The sequence below is a fragment of the Pinus tabuliformis genome, chromosome X, assembly GCF_031772625.1.
Source record: "Pinus tabuliformis cultivar Carrire ecotype Pingquan chromosome X, CPIR1, whole genome shotgun sequence".
NCBI lineage: Eukaryota > Viridiplantae > Streptophyta > Pinopsida > Pinales > Pinaceae > Pinus > Pinus tabuliformis.
The window spans coordinates 1,711,094,364-1,711,118,404 of NC_142308.1; the positions used below are offsets into that span (position 1 = coordinate 1,711,094,364).

Genomic DNA, 24,041 nt, shown 5'->3' on the forward strand with positions numbered 1-24,041 from the left:
TGCACGCTTCCATGTCTATGTGCATATACAAAAGCCATATTTCCTATATGTACAACTTCTATAAATGGACATAGATATGGAAGCATGCATATATGGAATAGGGCTTCCACATATGTGTGAGTTTTATATATGTGTGCTTTCATATCATATGTGTATGGTGTTTGACTATGCCACCCTATGATGCCGAAGTGACCATGTGGTGTTTGAGTGGGGATGTAAATGCAAGAATATGAATGAATTTGTTTTAAATAAAACATAAAACAAAATGGAAAAGGGGTTAATTTTAATCCGGTGAATGTTATGGCTTTCGTATATGCATTCTTCTATATCTATGTGCATATATGGAAGTTGCACATATACAGAAGATGTGTGACAACTTCTATATATGCACGTACATATGGACACATGCATATATGGAAGATGGATCCCACATATGTGTGACTTTCACATATGTACACTTCCATATCTATGTGCATATACATAATTGCATATATACAAAAGAAATCTTCCGTATATGCATAACTTCTATAAATGCACATAGATTTGGTAGTTTGCATATATGGAAGTCACACATGATATATGAAAATATAGAAGTGCACATAAAAATTTGACTTCTATATATGTGTTTCCATATCTATGTGCATATACGCATAGTAGAAAGGATTATCTTTGTTAATAAAACTTAAATTAGTATAAGTGGGAACATAGGTAGTTAATATTCTCCATGGATAGAAATATATTGAGTAGAGATATATATAAAGTTTTTTCAAGAATGGTGATTGTATTTAGAGCATTTCTCTTGGAGGTTTCCCCTTTGAAGAGGCAATTTACAACTAGAAATTTTTTAGAACAAATTATTGAATGGCAAAAAAAACACTAGGATTCTTTAGAGTCACTACCCTGACTCAATAAGAAGAAAAAGGATAAAGACAAATTCCTAGTCAACGTTTGGAAATTGGAATGTGAGGTGGTTAAAATAGTTATGGATGAGGCTATCGGTTTAGCTAAGATAAATTGGGTCACCTCTACAAAACTAATAGAAGAATGGGACCCTGTGCCTATAGAGGATTTTCCCACCACTCCCCCAATCAAACTAAAACTTGAAGATATCACCAAGACTTAGACTAAGATGGTTATGAAAATTGAACAATTTTTAAAGGTAGATGATAAGTCGATGGACAGATTCATCATTGTTCCCACCAAAGTGGTGTTCCAACTAAATTGTTGTGTCACTAACAAAAAGAAATACATTAAAATTTTACCTAACTAAGCATTGAAAGGGAAATGACCATTATAGAAGATGAAAATTACCCAAGCATCCAAAATCATGAATATTCATACAACCTAGAAGACATATAAAAAACAATGATTATCAAATAAGTCGTAGTGCCACATTGATGTCAAAGGAGTTACAACCAGAGTAAATTTTGTAACTATAACTTGATGTATAAAGAGGAAAGTTCCTCGTACATAGGGTTGGGGGGTAGGTAAACACTGAAAATATGGATGTTCCTTGTTTAGACTCCCTTTTGGTAATATTTTTCAAACAAAGGCCATACCTATTGATTAATGCAATTAACCTTTTTGGAATATAGATGTCTCTTTTGCATGGTAATAGTTGATGATTATGGCTTATGAATATTTTTTATTTACATACAGTTATGAATATGTTAGGATTATATTATAATTAATTGATTGGTGTCAATGTGTATTACACTTAAAATGGTTGTAGGGTAGATCAATATGTTGATAAATTTGTAATTTTTAAATGATTTACTTTTATTAAAGAAAAAGTAATGTTGTATATTACTCTTCAAATTCCTCTGGTATTCAATTAACCTTCATGATTCTCGAAGAATTATTATTCATCGAAAATAAATTAGACAGATAGATGTAAAGATATAAATCTTATTAGCCATTAGAAATTATTTACCACTTAAGGTGGAGACATTGAAGGTGGACTCTAGGTTCCCATGAATGTTATCAGGTGGAGACATGGGGTGCTCTGGATTCTTGCTAGTTTGCAGGTGTAGGCACTATGGGCTTTGGATTCCTATAGTGTGAATTGGGTGGTGTTTCAAGGAAAACTAGTGTCTATTCGAACTGCTAGTCCCACTAAGATGGGTAGCTATCTTAGAAACAAACAATGAAAGATTTTCAAGAGTTCCTTTAAGTGTGATAGATGGAAGAGAAGAAAAGAAGACCAACCTAGATCTTTCTCTTTGATCCTAGCTTGATTTCTGCTTTCCTTGATAGAATTTTCCACTCCTCTCCTACTTTTCCCACTTCAAAGAGTACATGTAGAGTCAAAGTAACAGAAAACTATCAAATCATCTCTATATAAAACATCATAAACAATGCGGAATCAAAAACACATTAACCATACAATTGCATTCATAAACAATAAGATTCACAAATACAAGATTATATGGAGGAAAACTCAAAGAACTTTATTAATAGAAATGTAAGAGAGGATTCCAACCTAGTTGTCTGATCCAACATCATCCTCCCATTTTTACAAGCCCTCTTCACCTTATGAACAAGCATATCACCCAACAATGCAATGTCTATTCTCACCAACAAACCAACAACACTTCCTTACAAAATACAAAATTCCAGCCTCCAGATATCTCAGATGAGGGATCCATTTATAGAGGTCTTGCAAGGGTGTGAGTCAGCTCTGGGTTTTTGACTAGTGTCATTCCACTAATAGTTCTTGGTTCCACTTGGAGATTTCATGATCTCTTACTCATCCCTGGGCGAATTCAGAGAGGCAAGTGTCATAGGAGAAGTTTCTGGAAGATTCCATGATCATCCACCTTGAAAACTATCTTTTCCATTTGTCTATTCACGCTCATTGCACCCCACAAAAGGCCATTTGAGTATGCATTGCACTTGGCCAGTTAGGCAGTTAGTATGCATTGCACCTTGCCCAAGGAGTAGCCTGTATGGTCCAGTTTTGGCCAATTCTGAGTATTTTTTCAGGTGGAACTGCTGGGAAATGATGTAATCAGATGACCATGATCCTTTAGGGTGTGAAACAACACTTCTAGGGACTTAAGGAGCCCTTAGTTTATGGACATATGAGTTATGTACGTATATTAGTATATATACCAATATAATATGCCATTATATACTATAGTATACATGCCTATGTAATATGTGTATATATTAATATACAAACATATTTAACTAGTATTTATAATAGAGAAAATATATACTTGGTAGATATAAAAACATATATACACATACATAATAGTCAACATATATACTATTATATGTTTGTATCGATACATATACTAGATATATATCTATGTATGATGGTATATGTTCGTATAGACACTAATATACATACCAACATATATGTATTAGTTGGATATATATTGAAAACATATTACGTCAATATGTTAGTGTGGGTCTTCATTGGGTAGGTTTGGAAAATGAGGAAAGATAGAATAATGCTAAGTCAATCAATAAGAAAAGTATCCATTGATGTTAAAGTATTTTACATACTTTGAAGGCAAGAGAAAACATGTAATTATTATAAATTTATTTTAAGATATTAATTTCATGTCTTGTCTTCTCTTTTATTCAAAACATATATATATCATGTCATTTGTGGGAATTAAAATTGAGTGAAAAGGATAAAAATCAATCCTCCCAACCACGTTGAATAAATCCAATTGACAATATATATTGGTATATTAATTTTAACTTCAAAATAATTAAGTATAATGATGAATCCAATTTATCTTAGTGGAATTTTATCCTCTACAATGAATAAAAGCATTGGACATTTTCCAAAACTTTGTAGATAAAAATAATGTCATTTTAGTGATACTGAGGGAATTGAAGATGGAATTTTTTTTCATAAGTTCACCCATATTATATCACAATTTCAAAATATCTACTACAATACCCACCTTTCTAACATTTTATCTCATTGAAAATTTAGTGATCTAATAAAACTTTTCAAAGATAAAAAATAAATTATAAAGCAATTCAATTAATTCCTTACCTTTCTTGTTGTTTAATAAACCAAATTTAATTTTTATCAGGAAACTATAAATTGCCAAATTCAATTCTATTCTTGACCCAACACTTCAAAGAATGGGCTTCAGCTAGAAGGAAAAAACAAATTGAAGAGCTAGTCAGTATTGATGAGGCCCTGGGAGTTCTTGAAGACCCAAAGACTGATGCTTATGCATCCCAGGAATCGAAAGAAAGAATCCTGGCTCTGGAAAAGAGAAAAGCGAAGATCTTATTGGATAGAGAAGAGGAGTGGAGATTGAAAAGCAGAGCTATTTGGCTGAAAGCAGGGGATGAAAACACAAAATTTTTTCATAATTATGCAAAAGGGCGGAGGAATGCAAATACTATCTGGAAGCTGAGGGATTCTGAAGGCAGGGAGGCCACATCATTTGAAGATCTGTCCTCTATGGGAAAGAATCACTTCCAATCTCTCTTCTCCGATCCTGGGGGGATCTCACTGCCTGAAATAATCAGAACTGCCCAGGCTTTTCCTCGTTTTGTGGAGGAGGAAGAAGCTGAAGATCTTTTTAGAGAAGTGACAAAGGAAGAAGTAGAAAGTGTAATAAAGTCTATGGCAAAAGATAAAAGTCCAGGGCCCGATGGATGGACCATAGAACTATTTACACACTTTTTTGAATCTATCGGGGCAGAAATTACTGAAGTGGTGGAGGAATCTAGAGTGAAAGGAGAAATCTATGGTCCGTTCAATGCAACTTTCATAGCTCTTATTCCAAAAAAAGAAGACCCTGGTTCTTTTGAAGACTTTAGGCCTATCTCTCTGTGCAATACCATCTACAAGATTATAGCAAAGATCATTGCAGTTCGCCTGAAACCCTTTTTATCTTGCTGTATTTCAAAGGAGCAATTTGGTTTCTTGGATGGGCGCCAAATTCATGAAGCTATAGGGGTAGCTCAAGAAACTATTCACAGTATCAGGCAAGCAAACAAAAAGGGGGCAGTGCTCAAAATAGACCTATCTAAAGCATATGACAGGGTCAGTTGGATGTATTTAAAGCTACTCTTGACACACCTGGGGTTCCAGGTGGGCTTCATAAATTGGATCATGGGATGTATCACAAATGTAAATTTTGCTGTCCTGATAAATGGAGCTGCTTCTCAATTCTTTAAAAGTCAAAGAGGGCTGCGACAAGGGTGTCCGCTTTCCCCCCTGCTATTCCTTCTTGCTGCAGAAGGCTTGAGCAGACTTATTGCAAAGGCAAAAAGCTCAGGTTTGGTAAAAGGTTTGGAAGTTGCTGTTAATCTGTTCATTACTCATCTGCTCTTTGTCGATGATATTCTTTTGTTTTCAAATGGGAACTTAAATGAAATTTTAGAGATTAAGCGCATTCTTGATCAGTTCCTGAAAGCTACAGGGCTTCAAATAAATGAGAGAAAGTCTCAACTAATTTTCGAAGGCTTCAATAGACAGGAGGAGGCTATGATTGCTGCTCACTTGCCTTTTGGAACCTGTAATATGGAGCAGCCGTTCAAATATCTTGGTTTTTGGCTTAAACCATCATCTTACAGAAAGCAAGACTGGAATTGGCTAATTGCGAAGATTGAACAAAAAATATCCCATTGGAGTTTCAAGTGGCTTTCTAGGGCAGGAAGACTTACATTGGTAAATTCAGTCCTTCAGGCTATTCCGGTTTTTTGGGCAGCATTGACCTGGATCCCAAAAGGGATTCTTCACAAAATAAAGCAGATTTGCAGTAGGTTTCTGTGGTCTGGGTCAAAAGAGGATTCCGTCCTTCCATGGGTGGCATGGGACAAGATCGCAAGACCAAAAGACTGGGGTGGATGGGGATTGAAAAGTCCCACTGACTTCAGCCTAGCCTTAGCAGCTAAATCAGGATGGAGAATCATCTCCATGGAGAATCTCTGGACGAAGGTAGTTAAGAGAAAGTACATTGACCCTACTCCACTCGAAGATTGGATTAGAACGCCAAACAAAAAAGGAAGAAACTGTTCTGTCATCTGGAAAGCCACTTCTGAGGCTTTTAAGGTAATTGAACAAGGGCTGGCTTGGCGGGTCGGAAATGGAGAGAATTTGAGGATCGGTAGGGACCCGTGGGTTGGGTGTAGTGAGGGTTTTGCTCTTTCTCCTGGAATGCTCACTCACCTGGACGATATTGGAATTAGAAACTTAAGGCAGATTGCAAATATGGAGCAGTCATCTATATGGGGGCAGGCTTGGAAGTCTGAAGTCGATCTAGGAATAGATCCCGCCTGGAGGAATGAATGGCAGCTATTCATTCAGGAGCTTAGAAGATCCAATGTAAGAATAAAGGATAGGCCGGACTCTCTGGTTTGGGCTCATGCGGAGACAGGGCTATATTCTCCAAAGGCTGGCTACAGTTTCTTGATGAAGAATAAAGGCTGGCTACAGTTTTGGTGCGCCTTAAACCATAAGATTCCTACTTGGGAAATTCTTCAGGCCCGGTTTAAGCAGGGTCCTGGAAGATGTCCCCTGTGTTTTGCTGACTCCAAATCCATTTCCCATCTTTTCCTATCATGCCCTTTTACAAAACAGGTTTGGAATGAAGCGGAAAGGCTCATAAATGTAAAATTAAGATGGGAGGGAGAGTGTATGGCCTCAGCCTGGGAATATTGGTGGAATCACTTTCAAGAGAGGAATCTGAGGAATTTACCCCCCATCATTTGTTGGGGTATTTGGATTGCAAGGAATCGTAGCATTTTTAGAGACTTGTCGACCCCGGTGGCTGCTATTGCCATTCAAAGCAGTGCCATCCTTGAAAGCATTCCTGTAAAGGAGGAACCTGCAAATCTTGTCCCGCGGAAGGAACCTCGTATCAGAGATGGGATACCATGGGCTTTCTTTGACGGGGCAGCTCAAAACGATTACACGGGTGCTGGGGTGTGCATACATCTTAGCGATTCTCACTCACTAAAGGCCTCAGTGGGAATAGGGAGGGGAACAAATAACTTTGCTGAACTCTCTGCTTTAAAGCTGCTCCTTTGTTGGCTCTTTCACAAAAATATCCTCACAGTTCAGATTTTTGGAGATTCGATGAATGTTGTTAACTGGGTTAATGGGAAACATAGATGCCAGCACTATATGTTGATGCCTTTACTAGAAGAAATTCAAATGTTAAAACAGCAGTTTAATGTCTTTTCTATTGACCACATCTACAGGGAGTACAATGAGGAGGCGGATCGACTATCTAAAGAAGGCCTGCAGCAAGCTGTGGGCTCTTGGAGAGTAACAGAACAGGTTCAGGATCAGATCCGTGTGTCGGATCTCCCTCCAAACATATAATGTTTTTTTTGGTTTCCATCTATATGCACTAGATTATCTGTGTTTCATATGATATCGGTGGCATATGTCAACTATGTTTTTATTTCCTCTTATATACTGTTATGCTCTGGTTTGATAGAGCGGATTGTGATCTGGTTACTGTATGGTTTTTCCTGGGTTGTTTTCCTCATGAAAGGAGACCCAGGAGACACTGTGGACTTCAGCTCTTTTTTCTTGGTTGTGGCTGTTCAGGCCGAGTACAGGAGACTTTGTTAGTGCTCTGTAGGGGTGCTGATGATCTTTATCAGAGGAGTCTTTGCTCCTTATCAGGCAGCTTTTTTGCAGAATGTTAACTCATATGCTTTGTAACTTTTTTATTTCTTATAAAAAAGTTCATTTTTTTCCTTGGAAAAAAACACTTCAAAGAATCATAATGAATTTAAACCAATTTGAGAAAATTGATATGCTATGACATTTGAATGATAGGGAAAACTTTTTGGCTAATAGAGGAGCTACACTAGAAAAAGGGGAATTGGAGTTGGATTTTGGAGTGACTCAATTTGAACCTATACCATGAAGTCAGTCCCTCATTGTATTAGTTACCCACTTAGGCCTTGGAATAAGTGGAAACAAGATCAAATTTCAAGGATAAGCGGAGCACTATGGCATTGGGCAGTTGTTGGTGGGCATGTAAATAATTTCAAACATGATAGGCATATATGAATGTCATGGGCACGTTCATCCATGGATCATGAGTTTTATTCCTCATGGCACCCATCCGTGGAAGATCTTAAATATATATGGTTGTTGGCTTTAGAATTCTGGAGCTGCAGATATTTCGTTCATGTAGAGGGATCAAAGGTTTGGATATGGTAATCAATTTTCTGCTCCTTTGTGTTAATGAACACTCCTAGTTGAATGTGTTGGCCAATTTCAATGGCACGGTATGATCCAGTGATGGAGTTGATCATTCTACAAATCAAGGTCACTGAGATATAGTTCAGCAAAGTTTCAGTTTATATAATGGGCATTATGCCCTTGTGTCATAATACTATGTTATCCTAGGGCAACTACAATAGAGAACATAGATGGGACATTTCCTTTCACACAAGAAAGTCAGAGGAAGTCTGTAGACTAGACTGACCAATTCCTCATGATAACCTGGAGCTACTAGCAAAGTGAGCAGATGGAGAATTTTGTTTTTTTTAAAACCTTTTTTTTTAAACTAAAATTCTAATATGTACTACAAGTTTCTTTGGTGTTTTCTATCGTGATTTTTTTTCAGAAGAAAAAATATGTTGTCTTTTATATACAAAAAAAAGAGAGTTCATATACATAGTTATTAATCTAATGAAGTTATGTTCTTCCTATCCTTTCACAGGTTCAAATAGGTTCAGTCTTTTCTTCTCTATGCAACCTAAAAACCAACCAATATCTTTCACTTACATTCTGTCAAAATGGACTTTCAAGATAATTATAGCATTTTTACCGGCATGAATAGTCATTTCATGATCCAGGTGGATATTGGTGGCCACCCACCTATTCCACTTAGACCCTCACCATTTTTCTTTCAGTTTTTTTCAGTTTCCTTAGTTGTAGCACAGGTTACTATTTTTGGCAGTTTTTCGAGTCCTGAACTTCCGGAGCTGTTTTGAGGCCCTAAACAACGTTTTTTTGGAAAAATGCCTTTGACAATTTCTAAGGAGGAATTTTTCCAAAAAAATGTTGTTTAGGGCCTCAAAATGGCTCCGGAAGTTCAGGACCTGAAAAAATGCCAAAAATAGTAAATTGTGCTACAATTAAGGAAACTGAAGAAAAAAAACTAAAACAACAATGGTGAGGGTCTAAGTGGAATAGACAGATGGCCACTAATATCCAATTGGATCAGTCCTCCCCCCTTAGGAAGCAATGGTCTCCATTGCATTGAGTTCCTCCATGAGATGAGGAAACTTCTATTGAACTTGGTCCCTAGTGAGCCATTTGTCTTGATGTAAGAATTGCCCAGCTTTGACAACTCGATACAGTTGGATCTTCTGCTAGCAAGTGTTGTTGGTCTACATGTCCATGATCTGATCATTTTCATCTTGTTCCATGCATTCTGTATTTAACTCTGTTGGTGTGAGTTGTTCTGCAATGTGAGATGTGTCCAATAATGGTGGAAAGTATGGTCGAAGGCGATCCACATTGAACACTTGATGCAGGCCAAGTAATGCAGGAATGTTGAGCTCAAAAAAATTATCTCCCACAGACTTGGTGATAGTGTATGTCCCATATCAAAGCGGGCGAATCTTGGGTGGGGCCCAACAAGGCACTCCTTTTGCAAATGTAGCCAAACTTTGTCGGCCACCTAGAACTTGTGTGGCACCTGATGTTGATCATGTACTTAACATTGGATTTGTCCAATATGTCATGGACCTATTGGCAGATGTCTTGAATGTGCTCAATGAAGCTATTTGCCTTGTCGGCTTCGGACTGGACATGAGCTGAATCTTCCTGAGTTGCTGCAAATGGTATGGCCACATCAATGGGACATAGTGGCTGGAATCCCAAGCCCACTTGAAAAGGGTTGTGGCCAGTCGAGCTATGGAGATCCTGGTTATAGCTGTGTTTGACATATGGGAGGCTCTCATCCCATGTGTGTGGATGCTTTGAGTTGTACAAGTGAAAAATGTGTATGATCATCGTGTTGACGACCTCTGGCTGGCCATCAGTTTACGGTTGAAAAGTCGTGGACTTAGTGAGCTTGGTGTCCAACATCGACTAGAGACTGGACCAAAATGTACTGAGGAACCTACTATGCCAATCTGAGATGATAAACTATGGGATCCCAAAGTGTACCCACACTCTCTCAAATAAGAGTTTAGCGGTGGCTTCTACTGTGATATTCTTCTTGTAGGCCATCATAATGGCCATATTCAAGAATCTATCGACGACCACAAAAACGCAGTCATTTCCATGCTTAGTAGAAAGAATACCTGACATGTAATCCATGGAGATGGATTCCCAAGGTCGAATAGGGGTAGGCAGTGGAGTATAGAGGCCTTGCTTCTTGATGGTTGGCTTGGCAATGATGTAGGTAATGCAGGATATGATGTACTTCCCAACGTCCTGTCAAAGATCCGGCCAATTGAAATACTTCTGCAGTACAACCACCATTTTCTCAACCCCGAAATTCCTAGCAGACCGACTATAGTGCACTTCCCAAATCATATTCGCATGCTCGCTTGAAGGAACATAAAGGTATCCCAGGTGGCATAACAGAGCATCCTGGAGGTGAAAATATGGAACTTGTTGACCCTCCAAGATCGTATGGTATGTCTGGCTGAATTTTGGGTTGCTTTTGTAGAAAAGTGGCCAATCATAAGTCTCGTGCCCACAATTGTTGAGCACAATGGTTAATGCCATGATAGGTGGTTGGCTGAGGAAGACTACAACATTATTGGTGCTACCCTTCTTATACCTGATATTCAAATGTAATTGTTGCAAGTATGTGGACCACTTCTAATGGTGATCATCCTACAACTTCCCTTACATATGTATGAACTGCAGGGGTTGGTGGTCTATTTGGATGACCGTTTCATTCCCCAAAATGTAATGCTTCCATTATCGACAAGCCTGCACAATGGAATACATCTATTTTTCATAAGTGGGACACTTGGACTGTGTCTAAAAGTGTCTCACTATGATATGCCACCGGATTCCCCTGTTGAGTAAGGACTACCCCAATAGCATAGTCAGAGGCATCTGTCTCAATCTCAAATGGTTTTTGCAAGTCTGGTAGTGTGAGCACTCGTGCAGAGCAAAGGAAATGTTTCAACTCTGTGAATGCCTTCTATTGAGATTCAGACAATAAGAAATTTTCTTTCTCTCCTCCCTTGCTGACTTGATGATCTAGATGGATCTTCAGAAAGTACCAGTGGCATGGAAAAAGGCTAAAAACTAAAAGTGGCAGAATATGGATAAACGTAGCATCGGATCGAAGTTCTCATCATCCTAATTCCAACGGTGCGAATGACACTTGAATCCGATTTGATATGAAGAAGTTAGAGCAAGTCAAATTTTATGTTTGACTTATCCAAGTGACAGGAGGAGACGACATGGAGAAAATTCAATGAATGGGGAAGTGCCAAGTGGCAGGATACCATTGGGTCCTGTTGTGCTCTACAACAACCCCCCATTTCATATCATTTTTATTCACAAAACTATCATATGAAATGGGTCCCTTTTAGTTTTGATTGGTATCAACTTTGTATTATTCAAAAAGGTTCGAAAACAAAATGAAAACAATATAAAAAACCTTTTTGACAAACCAATTTTAGTCTTATAATATAAATAATCAATCTTTTATCACTGCGATAAAGCGATCGCAAGATCGCATATCGCACTATCAAAGGAGGCATAACTTAAAAACCCATCGGTTTGCTCCGACGCAATAATATCACTATCGGCGATCAGCGATACACTATGCATGCTTTTTAAAGTGTATTTCGATCCAATGCGATGCGATATCGCATATCGGCGATCGGCGATATACCATGCATGCTTTTTAAAGTGCCCATACTCCCAATATGATGCGATGCGATATCGCCATCGGCGATCGGGGAATTCAAAAGGTGTCAATATGAAGATTTAAGTTTTCCTCGACACCTGATTACGATAAAACCAAAAGCGCAAACTTCAAAAAGCCGTTAAAGCAGAGGGATATTACGATTAATTCGTATTAAAAGCCTTATCTTACAAACAGTGATTTACCTGCGCTCAACCGCCAAAACATTCAAGGCACGCTTAAACAAATCATTCGGCCGATTAATGATATGATGGGCATTTAAAGGATTGGCAGGTTTTAACAGCCATTTAATGAAATAGTAAGTCTAAAAATCTTCTCATAGATTGTAACCGCGGCCACTTTAAAGTTAATCCCTCATCACACATTGATCAATATATCTCACTCATATTTGGTTTTCGCTACCAATTCTCTGTGTTACGCTTATTTCCACTACTGTGCAGAATTCTTCCGAAGTAATAGATTCAAGCAGAATGGGGAAGAAGTCTAAGAAAACCACAGTCGCTTCCACTGCGTCAGCCACAGGACAAGTCGTCGCTGATCCAGCAAATAAAAATAAAGGATTAATATCTGATACTACATGCTTAGGACTCGCCAAGACCACTTGGCAAAGTACCTATAATTTGATCGAAGTCGAAGAACCAAAGGTGACGGCAGTACAAGCTACAACGGGTTCCAGTAGAAAATCTGATGGTACTTTGAAAGACTCGGCCGACTCTTTCCTTCATCGGATAGCAGCTCGGGAGAAAATTCTCCCATTTACGGATGTAGTAAAGTGGGCAATTGAGGAAATCCCAATTACAGACAGAACTTTCTGCACCAAAGATGGGAGAATCTTCGGTTCATTCAAGGCTGATGATTTAAGGCAAATGTATCATTTACCTGAGCCAGAGAAGAAATACAACAAGGCATTTCTAGAGAAATTCCGAAATGAGAACGAAACTGAATCCGAACCCATTTGGGAATGGAGGCAAAATCGGGCGAAACACAAGCATGAAACTTCCGGTAAGTACTCTGTGGATTCTCTATGTTCTCTGTATTGTTATGCTGGGATAATGATGTGTAGATTGTGGGGGTTGCATGATTCCGCTAATTTCATTATAGAAATGGTTCCCTTGATGGAAGTGACATGTGATAGCGATATAATGGATTGAGCAACCATACTGTCAGATAAGCTAGCGAAAGCAGTTCTTAGTTTTAGATCTAAAACTTCCGTCTCAGAAAGGATTATTCCCCCATTCTACTACAGTGCTTATATTCTATATACCCTGTGTTTTAATTCTGAGTTTCCTGTACTCGGCTGGAGGTGGACTCCACAAGACCCCACGCCTATTCACATATACCATCAGAAATTGTGGAAGACTTCCTACAAGCACCATTTGTACCAAGTCTGTAACGACTTCATGTTACCCATTCATTATTCTATTTTTAATAAACCTGCTCCCAAAATTTCTTATCAAGCAGGGATTGATTTAACATCAATAGGAAGATGGTTCGAAGAGGAGAAATTTACTTATGTAAGAATTTTCAGCAGCCAAGCTGAACCTCATGTCCTTCCTTTGTACATATCTGACAAACTGCTGGCAAGGGAGATAGCATATCAGATCATTGCCGAGGGAGTTACACAGACTCTCAAGAAAAATAAGAAGTAGGTCTGACCCTCCTTTCCTCTGAGATGTGGTGTCTACACTTTGCATGATTTCAAACATGCAGAAAAAGAAGCTACAAAAATCAAATCATTAACTCTAGCAACTCTCCCAAGTAGGCGATTTGATCCCAACAAAGTCACCTATAATGCACTTGAACAGGCCAAATTAACAAAGTTTGATCATGTAGAAGATCAGTTTGATGACCTGTTCTCTTCAACTGAATCAATGTATCAGGTTAGATCTCTGGCCATAATGAAAGACAAAGATGAAGGGTTAACTGAATTCAACAGACTTAGAGAACAGAGGTTGCAAACTCTGCCTCTTGATCTATTACCAACAACCCCAGCAACAAGACCAAGCGAGCCTGAACAGCAACATTCAAAGGAACCTCTGGTTACAACAAAAGAACAGGAGAAAGTGCAAAAGGAAACCCAGAACAAAGAACAGGAGAAGGTGCGAGAGGAAACCCAAACTGAAGAGCAGAAACAGAGCAACATAGCGATAAATGTGGATACTCATATTGATCCAAAATTGCTCCAAGAATGGCAACAATTTGATTCTATTATCAGTAGCCTTGAATGTTCAAAGGACACCGAAACCTCGAAAGCAGCAGATACACAGGAAACCACTTCACAACAGGGTCCAAGTGGAACCAGCAGCCTACCTAGTTCAAAGGAAGTAGAAATAATCCCAAAGGACCCCTCCGATCAAATCATTTTGCAGATAGAAGAAATTCCTCCCTTGGATGTCTTCTATAGCCCAAGGCACAAAGCTGTGGTAAAACGACAGAGGAAGAGAAGAAGGACTGATCAACCTTCCCTTTTCCCAGAACAGACGGTCACAGTATGCAATGTGGTTTGGAAGGAGGAATTTGACCCCTCTGATGACCTAACAAAACTATCACAGTATGCTGGAGCCTATTCGGCAGCAACAATATACAAGGCTTCATAGGTGAGTTTTTTATTAAAAACAAAAGACCAGGAGATCTTCTCATTGCAAGCACAGCTAACAAAAGCACAGCAGAAAGCAGAGTAGGCAGAATAGCAATTGTTAACACAACAACAAATAAATAATCAATTAACTCAACAATTGTGGGAAGAGAAACAAAGGATTGATCACAGCGCAATCCAGAAGCAGAAAGAGTTGTCTGAAGCCTTGGCACAACTGAGGGCAGCAAATGAACAAATGCTAAAGACAAAAGATGAGCATATTGCTCAACTATCAGCACAGCTTGAGAAGACAAAGGGCGTCCCACAAATAACCGAATTCAAATTAGAAGCATTACAGGTAAATAAGGCATTAATAGCCCAAATCAAGCTTCTATGTCAACAAATCGCCCAAGCGGAACCACTATGCGAATTGACGGCATCAATAAGTGAAAAAATAGAAAAGGCTAGAACAGAATTGGATCAAGCTGAAGAAACATTAACTAAATTTCTTGACTAGCAAGATACTGATCAGGGACAAGCGGAAAATTTACCAAGAATTTTAGAGTCACATAAAGATATATTGTTTACAGAATGGCAGTCCCAGTTAATGAAAGCAGAGAGGGCAATTTCAAGATGCAAATCAACCACAAGTAATTTGGTTGAATTGGTTAATAATACTCTCTACTTGTCAAACATGATTTCCCAATGCACTCCAGGTAAATTGACAGCGATGAAAACATTGGAGCAGTCATGCTATCCAGATCTAGAGGAAAAGGGGAGATTAATTGCGGGAATTAACAGCTTAACATGGGACACCTATTGGTTCTTCTTGGTAAAACCACACAGTCAAAGAGCCGCCCTCAAATGCCTTATAGATGCAATCGGGTATATTATCCCCAATATTCAGGATGCCACCTATGCCGCCTAGCTTAACTCTCGCCTCAATAGACCGCCCGAAGTGGAGCCAATGCTTGCGATAAGTCAGCTCAAGTTTAAAGGCAAACAACCTACATGATGATTCATGCCACCGACTGCCAGATCGCTGTGAAGGAGATATTCGTAATCAATTGATACCAATTAAGTAGGATTTCAGTTTCATAGATAGTTAGCTTAATTTATTATTTATAGACCCTTTCATGTTTTTAGAAAGGGTCGTAAAGTTTTGTACTTGACTTAAAACCTAAAGTTGCACTACTGTGCTTCAGGCATATTCTTTTATAAAACTGGACCAATCATTCTGATTTTGGCAAAGAAGCTTTTATGCAAATGTGCACTACTGTCTTTGTTTGAAAGTATTTCTGCGTTAGAGGAAGAATTTCAAATAGCGATTGATGTTGGAGAGTGACTCGCAGCTCATATGGTACTATTATCTATGTCTAAATCCATTCTTTTTATATGAATTGTTATTTGATCGCCTTTGCTATTATCGAATATATATATATATATCTGTGTGTGTGTGTGTGTGTGTGTGTGTGTGTGTTTTAACAACATTTCTTTATTCCCTTCACCATTGAATGTTTATGGTAATGCTTTTCTTTTGATCATATATGTATTGATGATATAAATGATGAGTGTAGCAATATTGCGTTAATCACTTTGTTTAACTATTTAAGCAAAGTAATCTTTGAATGAGTAAATGTCCATGTTTATTAGATGGAGTCATCTACATGCCTGTTAATAAACATAGATCATCAAGCGCTACACCTCAAAGTACAATAGTTCCCGGGATTAGTAGTAATTCTTTTTATTTTGCTAGTAAATTAAGTTATTTTCCTATCATTAGATTAGTCAATCAATCATTCATTCATTCCGTTTATTCATTGCTGGGAAACTGGTCCCATTATCCCCAGTCGGAGCCACCATTCCAAACGGAAAAGGTGTTGTATTAAGGTCCGGACCAGGTGGTTATCCCCCAATGTTGATACAATGATTTTTGGGGCATCAACAGGTCCCCACATTTTGCTTATCACAGAAAAAGAAGTCGCGGATTAAGGAGAATCGACCTCGACAGGATCCCGATTGTGATTACGATATCGCATATCGCAGATCAGAGGTGGAACAAGCATGTAAGAATCGGTCTTGACAGAGCCAGGTTGCGATGCAATAAAATCCCAATCACAGATCACAGTGGGAGCAATTGTATGGAGTATCACCCTGGCCCTCCGTCGATTTCAATTTGCGATAGGGTTCCAGACCCGACCTATCATGCATTATAATTTATAATTCTAGTGGGTCTGTGTTATTGCAGAACGCAGTTTTGGGGTTGATATGCTGATGGTTGAGCGTTGATTTCCATTTCAATGGGGTTCCCAGATGCGATGAGTTATATAATATGTTTTATATTCTCGACAGGTCTACCGCATCGTAGAGTGCCTATTGTTCTTGCTTGGGACAGTCCACCGATGATTAGAATGCCAATAGTGAAAGCCACTGAGTCAAACGTGCATTCCAAAGGGAGTTATGCCATGCTCGTAAGATTCTTGCCATGTCTCCTTTAGGCCCGAGATCCTTGATATCAGATCAAACTCGCCTGCTTTAATTGGCCTATGGTTAGAACTTCTCAAGAGTTTATGAATTTCCACCATGCTTGTTTAAAGGCCATTTTGTGTGAGAAGAAGGCAAAGGGAATAACCGGAATAGTTCAGAAGCATTGCACACGGCAAACCCTGAACCTGGAAACATGTCGGGACCTCGCCTTGAGAAGCCAGGAGGTTCCGAGAAGTTGCAAAAGGCTCAATTATCCAAATTGGGTGTTTGGATAGGCATTTTTGCATGATTTTTCACCAGGAGTTCAGTGGTTCTATCTATTTCTGAAGCTGGGATATCCATTCTTTTTCCATCTTCTAGCTTGGAGGTATAATGATTGTAAAGAATGTTGCTTGTACTTTTATCTCTTTTTATTCCACTTAATGAATGAAGGCCTCCCCACTATTGAGCAGGGCCCGGAAACGTAGTCCAAATTGAATGAAATCCTAATTAAATCATTGTGTTATGGTTTTCATGTTTTCCCAGTTATTTCTGCATTATTTATGTGCTTTTAAGTTCCATGGTTAATTAGCTCTATTATATGTAATTCTGATGCATCTGTAAGTAAAATATCTTGGATCAAGTTTGGTATCAGAGTAGGTCTTTGTAGATGTGAATTGTAGGAGTTTATGCTAACCCAAAAAAAGTTGCGAAAAGGAGAAGGAACACTTAATTTCTTTGATCTTGAAGTAGGGCGTGCACATTAAAGAAGAAACATGGCCAATGAAGAAGCACGTTGGAAAGAGGAACATAATTTTCACAAGGTATTCTACAATATGGCAAGGAAAGTAGACAAGTTGTTCGCAGAGTATGAGAAGGCACTTGGGCATGAGAAGAAGGATGCTGATAACCATGGGTCAACAAATAGGGAAGGTGGTGGAGAAAAGCCTCCTCCCTCTCCTTCTTCAAGTGATAGTTCTCATCACTCTCATCGAAATTCAAAGTAGACATATAAGAAACCATTCTTCAAGTTAGACATAAATTTTTACCTGCCCATGCACAATGGAGAGTATAGTGCAAAAAAACTAAATAACTGGATAAGACAGATAGAGGTTTACTACCAAATCCAATAGATCGAAGAAGATAAGGCAAAAGTCCAGTTAGCATCTCTTCGGCTCAGCAGCACTGCTCTCGTTTGGTGGGAGAGAAAGTCCAATTAGCATCTCTTCGGCTCAGCAGCACTACTCTCGTTTGGTGGGAGAGAAAGTTGTAGAAGGGCAACACGAAGTCAGGTAACCTTCTGTCCTCTTAGTCTAGTTTTATTTCTGCATTGAAAGACCAATTTTACCCTTTGGGTTATAAACAAAAGGCACTTGTGGAATGGAAATATCTAAGACAAGGTAAGGACAAGAATGTGGAAATCTTCACTGAATAATTTCATAAACAAGCATTGAATCTGCGCATCTAATTAGATTCACCTAAGACTGTAACTAAGTATGTTGGTGCACTACATAGTTACATAAGACACTCACTATTATTGTTCGAGCCTACTACAATTGACGTGGCCAGCATAAAGGCTATTCATCTTGAAAGCCAAGGCAAGAATGACAAATATGATCAAGCCAAAAAGACGTCATTCAAACCTCAGCATGGCAAATTCCAAAAGAATGGAAAAAGGAAGGATAAGAATATTGTCGCAACGAAGAAAGGGGACAAAGAAACATTGTCTTGCACTCATTGCCAGAAAGATGGTCATGACGAGAACCACTGCTGGAAGCTACATCCAGAGCTGAGACCGAAGAGATTCAGTGGAAAATGGAAGCAGAAGATAGTGACTACAGCGTAGGACCTTGGATTAGATTTCGGTGATGCGACATTGATCACAGCCGTGGGCACAAAAGGTATTGTTTCTGTTAATTATAGTTCTGATTCGATTGCCAATACTAGTTATTTGAATGAGCCTATAAGTAATGAACGAAAGAGAATTAATTTATTCTACATTAGAGTTGTTATAAAACATACGAAAGTGGAAACTTTGTTCGATTCAGGTTCCCAAGCAAACTTAATCTTAGAGTCCTTAGTGAAGAAGTTAGGCCTTGAAACTAAGCCTCATCCGAGTCCATACCCGCTTGGTTGGGTAAGTGATAAAGCCAAATTACAAGTAACCAAGCAATGTATGGCTAGATTTGTTATTGCTTCTAAATTAGTTGATGAGGTAGAGTTAGATGTTGTGTCTTTGTACATCTGTGGAATCATCTTGGGAAACCCAAACCTATATGACAGAAAGGCAGTTTTCTTTTGACATGAAAACAAATACCACCTCACAAACGATGGGGTAGATCATATATTTCGATCTCATCATACAAAATTCAATGTTATCCTTGTAAGTGCAGGATAGATTAAACAACTGGTTAATTCTAGTCAAGGGTGCATGCTCATGGTAGTGAGAGTGAAAGAGGTTGAGATGGCTAATGCTTTCAAAGGTTGTAATCTTGATCATAAGAAAGAATTGTTTGAAATTATTTCTGACTATGATGGATTGTTTTAGGAACCAAGATGATTTCCCCCAAAATATTAAATCCAACATGAGATCCATTTACAATAGGATGCTCCTTTACCAAATGTTGGCATGTACGGGATGTCTTCTATCGAGATGGAGGATATCAAGAAATAGGTGCAAGAACTGTTAAATTAGGGAGTAATTAGACCGATTTCTTATCCTTATGGCTCACCGATTGTGTTGGTTCCAAAGAAAGATGATACATGGAAAATGTGCGTAGACTAGAGGGTGCTAAAAAATATTATGGTGAAGAATCTAAACCCTCTCCCTCGCATTGATGAATTATTAGATCAGTAAAAAAATGTTGTTTATTTTACAAGGCTAGATTTACGTAGTGGATATCACTATGTTAGAATTGCAGAACATGAAGTTTGGAAGACTGCATTCAAAACTAAACAAGGACTATTCGGATGGATGGTGATGCCATTTGGACTATGCAATGCTCCGACCATGTTTATGAGGGTAATGAATGATCTATTTAGGCCTTTTATTCATAATTTTGTGCTTGTAAATCTGGACGATATTCTTATGTATAGTAGGACATGGGATGAATATGTGTGTCATGTGAAGAAAGTGCTTGATGTTCTCAAACAACAAAAATTGTATGTAAAAATGTCAAAGTGTGAGTTAGCCACATAATCAGTAATGGGCAATTGAGGATAGATCCCTCTAAAGTCGATGCGATTTTGAACTAGCCTGAGCCCACAAATATTACAGAGGTCTGAAGTTTCTTGGGCACAGTACAATATTGGAGAAGGTTCATTGCGAACTTCTTTTTTATCACATCTCCCTAGCACGCATTGACCAGTGTGAAGCAAGACTTTCAGTGGGAAGGAAAGAAGCAAAAATCTTTGGACACGCTGAAAGAGAAGATCAGCACAACACCATTGCTAGCCTTACCAGACTTTTAGTAGCCTTTTGAGATTGAAACAGATGCCAGTGGATATTCCATGGGCATTTTATTAATGCAGTAAAGAAATCTTGTATGTTACCATTTAGAGACTTTCTCGCAGGCTATTGTGAATTATCCCATGTACTAGAGGGAGTTGTACGCCTTGGTTCAAAGTGTGAAGAAGTGGAAACACTATCTGATCAAAAAGGATACCATTATCCATATGGATCATCAGCCCTTGCAGTACCTTCAGTCACAGACCAAGGTTTAGCAAGCCCGTCATTTCAGATGGATGGGATTCCTCCAAAAATTTCATTTGCTAATAAGATACAAGAAGGGCGCCAAAAACAAAGTAACAGATATGCCTTCTTGTCCTCCTATTTTTTCATATGTAGTTTTGCAAATTGTTTCTTTATTGTTAGAAATTTATGCTGAACAATATGCTAATGATGATTATTTTAAAGAGATTTATGCAAAGCTGACTCATGGATCGTAGGTGGACAATTATTACTTGCATGGAAATCTATTGTACCACCCTGGCAAACTGTGCATACCCATTGATGAAAAGGTTCATGTAATCCAAGAGGCTCATACCTCTCTGGTGTCTAGTCATTTTGGAGTTGAAAAAAATTATGTCATTTACAGAGGTTTTGTTTTTGGCCTCATATTAAAAACATTGTGACTCACTTTGTAAAGCGTCGTTTATTGTGTTTTATTTCAAAGCCCTCTAATAGAAAACTTAGGCTCTACACACCACTCCCTATTCTGAGCCGACCATGGGAAAGTGTGTCCATGGAATTTGAAGGAGGCTTTCCTATGTATATGAAAGGTCATGACTATTTGTATGTTGTTGTAGGTCATTTTAGTAAAATGTGTATTTTAATGCCTTGTAAAAAGCAGGTCACTACTGAGAAGACTACTTATCTTTCCTTTCAGCATGTTTGGTTCAATTTTGGGTTTCCCACATCTATTGTGGCAGATCGAGACTCTCGCTTTCTTGGGGAGTTTTGGACCAACTTCTGGAGAATGATGGACACAAATGAAAAGAAGTATGACATTTCATCCACAGATTGATGGGCAGACAAAGGTTGTCAACCACACCGTGGTACACTTGTTACGAGGTTATTGTGAAAAACATCCCAAGTTGTGGGATGAACAACTTCCTTATGTGCAGCATGCATACAATCAAGCATCACATTCATCTACACAGAGCTCACAGTTTGAGACATTTTTTGGCTATCTACCAAGAGATCCCTTGGACATGGTCTTTGGGAAAGAGGAGGATGGCAATGAAAGAGATGATAGGGATAAAGCACAAAATTTTATTTAGTGAATACAGGTCATTCATCAGGCAGTACAGGAGCAGTTGGAGAAGAGTCAAGCTCGGTATAAATTTTGACATGATAAGCACTGAGTTTACCATAAATTTCAAGTAGGCGACAAGGTATGGCTCCACATCAGAAAGGATAGAATGAAGGGAGAAGGGAAGAAATTGAGATCCATTCAATATGGTCCCTTCACCATATTAGCAAAGATTGTAAACAATGATTTTCGTCTTAACTTTCCTACTTATATGCAAATTGTTGGCTTGATGGGCCCTTACCTAGGTTCAACGTTAGTCAACCAAGAAAATCCCTACATTATTGGCCCTTTCGGCATCAATCCATGGAGAGAAGACTGAATTCTCACTCAAAGTAGTATGGGGGGATGTAGGAACCAAGTTTCCACACCCTGAGATGGCTATGATGTCGGTTTTATACCTTAACTTTGCCTTCACGTAGATCAATAAGCCCTTAAGGCTTATCGATGTACTTCTCTATTATTCCTTCAGAACCTCTATGAAGGTCTATGATTGTCTGTCTCATAGCCCTAAGAAGAAATCTTGGCAATTACGTGCCTCTGTGACTATTTTTTCTATATAGTTCTTTGAATTATCTTAAGCATTCACCAGTTCTATCATGTGATTTAGATTATCTTTGTGTAAACATATATCTCTACTTGTGTTCATGTAACAGAGGAAAACATATAGATTTGTGCATCAATTTAGCAATAAAACATAAACCCTGTGCTTAACATAACATAACCACATGCAATTGATAGAAGTAAAATACACAGTAATTTCATAATACTATTCTCTATTAATGATCCAAATTTCCAGTACATACTCTAACTACCCTGCACACACAGCTACAGGGGTCCGCGCACTCAGCTGCGAACTTCTACCCTAGGTCTTTGCGTACTCAATAGCAGAGCCTTCTTCCTACACTAAGACTCTTGCTCTTAGCTCCCTTACAGACTCATCAATGACTCTACTTCATTGAATCCCTTAGACTCCTCTAAGACCTCATTTTTATACAATCCCATGGCCCGCAAACCAAGGGCAGATCTCTAAAGCCAACAAAAGCTATCTAAAGTAAGGGCAAAAACCTTTTTGACTCTTGATATATTCACGCTCCGTGACCACAAAATGCAGAGAATTTACATTTCTTTATACAAAATTTGGGCTTTCTGCCCCAAAACATGGGTTTTTAACCCTAAAATTGACCCCAATGGACCTGTTCCCAACAGGCCCCCAACAAAAACATGGTGACTCACCCTCGAGTCACTCAGCTAGCACGGGGATCTTGTCACCAAGACCTCCCAGCTCTATTTGGACTACTACAACTTTGGCAGTGCACGGTGTTGCCGCCTACATCATCTCCTCAACGGAACCATTTGTTGGCTTAATGGGCCTTGACCTAGGTTTATCGTTAGTCAGCCAAGAAAATCCCTGCACTACTAGCCCTTTTAGCATCAATCCGTGGAGCATGGACTGAAGTCTCACCCGAAGCAGTATGGGGGATGCAGGAACCAAGTTTCTGCAACTTGAGATGGTTGTGATGTCGATTTTATACCTTAACTCTGCCTTCACATAGCTCGATAAGCCCTTAAGGCTTATCAATGTACTTCTCTATTAGTCCTTCAAAAGATCCACGGAGGTCTGCGATTATCCGTCGTGCAGCCCTAAGAAGCAATCTTAGCAATTACGCACCTTTGTGACTATTTTTTCTGTATAGTTCTCTAAATTATCTTAAGCATTCACCAGTTGTATCATGCGATTTATATTATCTTTGCATAAACATATATATCTACTTGAGTTCATGTAACAGAGGAAAACATATAGATTCTGTTATGAAACCAGCTCAAGAAAAGATAGAAAAGAGAGATCAACGCCTTAGAATTCAGCCTCTTCGAGGGGGAAACCTCCTTTACATTACATAAATGAACAATTCTTGGATGATACAAATGACAAAACCTCCTTTCTATATATAGGAGTCTAAGGAGTCACAATATAATCCAGCCGACCTAACAATAATAATATAAAGCCACAAAAATAACAATAGAGGGATTCTATGGGGTACAGAAATAATAATATGGGGGTAATAGGGGCACAACAATATAAATAAGGGGTATAACTACAATAGTAATGGGGTAATCACTAGTATTATAGGGACCCAACATGCCCCTCTCCTTCAAAAAAGTGTTGTCCTCAACGCTTGAGTAGTTCTGGATACTTCTGCATAAAATTCTCATCCTCCCATGTGGAATCTTCAGCGGATAAGTTCTTCCACTTGATAAGATACTCTGAAATTGATCGATTTCGTAGCTGTCGAGTTCTTTTTCTGTGACTGCTTCCGGTTCCAATATAAT

At 38.6% G+C, this 24,041-nt stretch overlaps 1 protein-coding gene across 1 annotated transcript in view; it reads left to right on the forward strand.

Moving 5' to 3' along the window:
• The window catches only part of LOC149146590 (uncharacterized), a 66,593-nt gene extending 59,026 nt beyond the window's left edge, over positions 1–7,567 (forward strand). Inside the window, exons 2-3 of the mRNA XM_089452816.1 lie at positions 4,359–7,283; positions 7,431–7,567. Coding sequence (XP_089308942.1) covers positions 4,359–7,283; positions 7,431–7,567 — 3,062 coding nt within the window. The remainder of the gene's footprint in view (positions 1–4,358; positions 7,284–7,430) is intronic.
• The last annotated feature ends 16,474 nt before the right edge of the window (positions 7,568–24,041 follow it).